The sequence below is a fragment of the Cariama cristata genome, unplaced genomic scaffold (genome assembly GCF_000690535.1).
Source record: "Cariama cristata isolate BGI_N322 unplaced genomic scaffold, ASM69053v1 scaffold16746, whole genome shotgun sequence".
Taxonomy (NCBI): domain Eukaryota; kingdom Metazoa; phylum Chordata; class Aves; order Cariamiformes; family Cariamidae; genus Cariama; species Cariama cristata.
This window is the reverse complement of record NW_009621714.1, coordinates 22515-28337: the sequence shown is the minus strand read 5'-3', so window position 1 is coordinate 28337 and position 5823 is coordinate 22515. Positions and strand designations below refer to the sequence as shown.

The 5823-nt window shown below is 53.0% G+C and overlaps 1 protein-coding gene across 1 annotated transcript in view; it reads left to right on the top strand.

The window, feature by feature from the left end:
* Positions 1-814: 814 nt before the first annotated feature.
* Positions 815-5823, top strand: part of TACR1 (tachykinin receptor 1) — a 15396-nt gene continuing 10387 nt past the window's right edge. The window contains exon 1 of the mRNA XM_009702084.1: positions 815-1273. Coding sequence (XP_009700386.1) covers positions 888-1273 — 386 coding nt within the window. The 5' untranslated portion in view covers positions 815-887. The remainder of the gene's footprint in view (positions 1274-5823) is intronic.

The following is a 5823-nucleotide window of genomic DNA, read 5'->3' as shown; positions in this document are numbered from 1 at the left end:
TGGTCCTGAACCGGGAGGGACCCGCATCCCGCATCCTGCTCTGGTCCTGAACCAGGAGGGACCCGCATCCCGAAGCGGCTGCATCCGAAGCCGGGAGGGACCCACATCCCGCTCCAGTCCTGAATGCGGGGGGGAAACCCGCATCCTGCTCTGGTCCTGAACGGGGGGAAAACCCGCATCCCGAAGCAGCTGCACCCCAAGCCAGCAAGGACCTGCATCCCGCATCAGTCCTGAACTGGAGGGGGTCCCACATCCCGAAGCAGCTGCACTCCGAACCGGGAGGGACCCGCATCCTGCTCTGGTCCTGAACGGGGGGAAAACCCACATCCCGAAGCAGCTGCACCCCAAGCCAGCAAGGACCTGCATCCCGCATCAGTCCTGAACTGGAGGGGGTCCCACATCCCGAAGCAGCTGCACTCCGAACCGGGAGGGACCCGCATCCTGCTCTGGTCCTGAACCGGGAGGGACCCGCATCCTGAAGTGGCTGCACCCTGAATTGGGAGGAATCTGCGCCCCGGCGCAGCTGCAGCTGAGCCCGGAGGGACGCATGCCCCGAACCAGCCGTGTGCCTTGACATGGCCGGGCACCCTGCTCCAGCTGCACCCAGAGACAGGAGGGACTTGCACCCCAAACCGACTGCACCCTGAACCAGAAGGGTCCCGTACCCCAAACTGGCTGCACCCTGAAGCAGGAGACACCTATGCTGTGCACCCCAAACCAGCTCTCCCCAGAACCGGGAGGTACCTGTGCCCTGAACCAGCCTTACACCCCAAAATGGCTGCACTCTGAACCAGGAGGGACCTGCACCCCAAACCTCCTGCACCCTAAACCAGAGGGACCGGCACCCCAAAGCATCCGTGTGCCTGGTCCGGCTGTGTCGTGGTGCGATGGATAACGCCCTGCCGCTGGCCGCGGCGCTGTTCAACGCCTCCCTGAACGAGTCCTTGGCAAACCAGTTTGTGCAGCCCCCGTGGCAGGTGGCCCTGTGGGCCGTCGCCTACGCCCTCATCGTGGTGGTGTCCGTGGTGGGGAACGTGGTGGTGATGTGGATCATCCTGGCTCACAAGAGGATGCGCACCGTCACCAACTACTTCTTGGTCAACCTGGCTTTCGCCGAAGCCTCCATGTCCGCCTTCAACACGGTGGTGAACTTCACCTACGCCATCCACAATGAGTGGTACTACGGGCTGCTCTACTGCAAGTTTCACAACTTCTTCCCCATCGCCGCCGTCTTCGCCAGCATCTACTCCATGACGGCCATCGCCCTGGACAGGTGAGTTCTGAGCGTCAAAACCCAAACCCTCCCTGGCACCCAGGGCTGCTTCCACCTCCATCTGATCTCCGGTCACGGGAGAACATTGCGATTAAAGTCGTTTTTTTTCTAAAAGAGTGCTAGAAATAATCCATCTCCCTGCCCTGGTTGCAGATGGCTTTGGGAATCCTTTGTCAGCTCTGCGAAAGGAGCTGCAGAAAAGGCTTTGCAACCCCCGGGGATGTCGGTAGCGTGTCTTGAGTGTATTTGTAGCATCGCTGTCCTCTCCCTTCCCAGCAACTCTGCAGAGCCGTCCATTCCTTTCCCAACCTCCTAATTTAAAAGCAAACTCGCTATTTACCACAAAATGGCATCACCTCATGACATAAAATACACGCCTGTGTCGGACGTGCCTGCGCCGTGCTGCAGGAACTGCGTCGTGTCTCTTGATCTGGGCTGGGAACGGTCTAAGGAGCCTCGGAGAGAAGCTCGGGCTCAGGAACAGCATCTTGACTTGGCGGGTGTGCGTTGTCGCGTTGCGTGCTGGTGTGTGTCCCCAGGCAAACCCACCTTCGTTTTATTGGTGGGCGTCAAGGGGGAGAGGTGGGTGCCAGGGATTTCTCTCCTTCGGCTGCAGCCAGCACAGCTTAGCTGTTTGGGGTTTTTTTCTTCCCCACTGCCTGGTTTCTGCCGGTGCTGGCTGACAGCTGGAGACTGCCGGCAGAGCGAGATCCCGCTTGTGTTTTGCCGCGATCAAAAGTTCAGCAAGCGCTCGGCGGTGCGGTGGCACGGGGGACGCTGCCTTTTTCACCGCAGAGGGATGTGCCAGGGACCGAGGGACACAAAACAGCCACGCACCAAGCACCAGCCCCCCTCTCTTTTCTCCCCCTCCAAGGAATCTTTTCTTTGCTGGAATTTTCACACCAGCGCTAGAGATAAATCGAGGCTCTCAAACAGGTTTGCAATTCCCTCTTGAGGACTGACGTTTCAAGCACAACAGATTTTTCCAACGCAACATATTTCCCCAAGACAGCTCGGCTCTGCAACGCCTCTTTTTGGTCCTTCTTCCCAGGGAGTAAAAGACATTTTGGCTGGGGATACATGCAGGGGAGGGGGAGGAGATTTGCGTCGCTGTATGCCAGCACATTTTGAGCTGATGTCTAAGTGCTGCACAAACTGGCATGGATATTTCCCTACGAGAAATTATAGGGCTGCCACAACTCACGCCCTGACAGCTTGGGAAACAGACCTTGAGATGGACGATGCTCTCTAGTCGATAAAAACAGGCTCAGGTTTTGTTTCGCTCTGGAGTGGTTACAAGACCCTCTCCCCAAAATAAATCAAACACAGCCAAGCTCTCATACTGGAGCTGTGAGCAGAATTAAGGCAATAATAAATAAAAAGAGGAATAGTACCAGCGTAGCTCTGTTCTTACCCGATGGTAAGATGCTGGCTCTGTTTCAGAGGCATCTGCATTTCGAGGACGTTGGGGATCAGCCGGCAAAGCCCCTTTCAGGTCAGGATGAATTAGAGAGGGTTTTTTTTGGTTTTTTAGTAGTTCAGTTTCATAGCCTTCAGTCCACACCCCAGAATAACCGGAAAAGCAAATCTGCCAGGGGAAGCTGGAGGAACATGTGTAAAATGGGGAGCAAAGGCAGGTCTGGGAGCCTGGGGCTGAATTTTAGGGGGAATGTGGCATTTCCAGCTTGCTGCTTGCATCTGCAAACCCTTCAGAGAGCCTTGGTTTTCCCACGGCTGCAAAACCTGTGCACGAAGGACTCCAAAGAGGCTGCAGCCTCAGTGTGCAAACCCCTCCTGCAGAGAGCTGCCGGCTGCGTTTCTGGGCCCCAAATTTCCAGTGAGGTTGGAAACCAGGAAGGTGAAGGCAGCAAAGCCCATCCTCTGCCCCTCCAGGCAAGCAGCACGCAACAGCATCTCCAAGTGCTGCAAAATCGCTCGTTTTCCTCTGTCTGAGACCTGACAATAGAAACTTCAATGCATGAAACGCAGGAACTTGTTTCCGGAACCTAAAAGGGAAGAATTTTGTCCTGGCAAGCAGCAAAAAGCTGTGTGGGAACAAGCAAAGCACATACCTGAATTCGGAGCAGCACAGCCAGGGGGGCTCAGCAAAACGGGTTATATTCACAGCCAGGACATAGCTGAAATCAAACAGGACTGCAGTTCTGATTTTCATCAAAAACTAGGAAAGCAGAATTGAAAGTGCCTCATGTTCCCAAAGTGTATTAAGCCATCTAGCAGAGCGGTTGGATACGGAGTCTGAAGGCTCGGAGGAGCATCAGTCTGTAGATTGCTCCCCTAAATCATCTCCGCTTGTGCTTTCTGCCAGCAATTTCCAGAACCTCCTCGCCAGAGGATATGAAACCGCCTTGGAAAGACTCAGCACAGCCGTAACAGCGTCGATGAGAGAACAAGTGGGTTTGATTCTCCCAATGGCTCTTTTTGCAGGACACGCCATGGGTTTATGCAAGCAAAAAAAGGCTTTTGCTCGACGCTAGACCATCCGCCCTTTCACCAGAACCTATTTCAGCCCGGGCACAACGCTCTGAAAAAAACCTTAATACTATAGCAAGTGTTATTCTGAGCCATGCAACAATAGCAGGACGTTCAGGAGTCAGGGCTGGCAGCTGGGGAAGACTGCTCAGGAAAAGCCATGATGCTGCTTCTCAGCAGCCTGCAAAAGCAGGGGCCAAACAGCTCGCTCGGGTACTATCAGATTTGCCGCGTCCTTTGTTTCGAGGCATATCAGTGCCAGAGCACATCACATCTCCCTTTCCAGCTTCCAACTCTCCCTGTGAATTAATTCACGTGAAAGAGATAGACAGAAAATCCCGGGTTTTTCCAATCTTCCAGGAAAAGTGAGAGCCCAGCAGTGCCCATGCTGAGTCCAAGCTAATTTGCAGCCACACTTAGAGAAGAAAAACCCAACCCTGGACGTCCCTAAGTTGCGATAGCTATGGCACATGACGGAGCGTCGTTAGATAAACTGCTGACGTTTCCTCTCTCCTTGGGACCGGGATTCATTTCTCAGCACCACCACTCGCCCGCACCGTTAGCAAACTTCTGATGGAGGAATGAGTTTCCATGATGATGGACAACCGGGAACGCAGCCAGAGGTGAAGATCCCGGATTACTTGCAGAATCAGAAAAAAAAAATCATCTCTGATCTCAAAACTTTAAGTGAGCCGAGCCAAAAACACCACAAACTGAGTAAATGTTGATGAGAAGGGTGAGAGCCCTGCCACAGACTCAGGGCAAAGACAGACTGTGCGGCACTTGGGCTATTTAATACAAAGCGATCTCCCATTTTCTGCAAAGTGTCCTCTGCTCTAAAGCAGCCGTAAAAATGACATACGGCGGGACTAACCTCCTGCAGCTCCCAGACCGGCTTGCTGCTTTTGCTCATCAAAAGAGCCCCCTCTCCGACCTCCACCAGCACCAACGCTGCCAGACCAGCATGCAGGGCTGGGCAATCCAACTGGGATTTTATTTATATTCCCTTTTTTATTTCCAGATGGGTTACCAAATTATATTAGGTGTCTTAACATCCATCAATTTGCTAGCAGGAGCTGCAGAAGAAACATCAAATCTGTGAACCTTCATTCACCACAGCAGCTCCTAAAATTGCTAATCTGCAGCCAAGTCCTGTTAACATCTCCCCAACCCCACATTATTTGCAGCAGAAAAAATGGCTCGGAAAACTATTTACTGCTTGCAAGCTTGAACTCCCAGGTTGGACGAACCAGCTGAATATCAGGAACATATTCGCCAGCTCAGCGACCCCATGCCTTCCCCAAGAGGTGATTACTGCGGAAAGAAACCCTCCAGAGAGCACAAATTACATCAGCACACAGACAGATTAATTAGTCATTTACACCCTAATATAGCACCAGGGTTTTTTTTTTTAATCTTGACTTAATGGACTTCTGGGGTTTGCAGAGCAGGACTTTGATCTGCACCCAGCGCTGTGTAATCTTGCTCTGCTGGGATGTAATTTGGAAGATGGAAGAGCAAGGGGGAAGTGAAAGGAGCCCGGGGTCTAGGGCCAGCAGCCCCGACACCAGACGCCCTGCGGCATTGCCTACACACCAGCCAGCAACAACCGAAGCAGCTTTTTGCATCCCCAAAAAATCAAGCATCACTGAACACTGCAAAAACCCTCCGAAGCTGCTGGATACACAGCACGGAGCTGGCTCGAAGAATCCATTTCCCAGCTGGGGTTAGAACGCAGAGGGATGGGGATGGACAAGGCAACGCCTTCGTAAGGGGTCACTCATCAGGGCTGGTTTATACCCCGATCTGATGGGTGTTAACTGGAATTAATCTCCCTCAATACCCACTAGATAGGAATTCAGCCTGTCAAAAAAGACATTACATCTTTTTTCCCCCCTTTCCTTTGGAAAAAAGAGGGGGCTTGAAGTTCCCACTGCAATAAATATAGAACTAAGATGACTTAGCGACAGTTTGGTGGCTGGGAGGTGCAGGAATCTCGGGTTGTGGACACACTTTTGGGGTGATCACAGTGCTCGTCTGTGAGCTGGGCACTCACACAA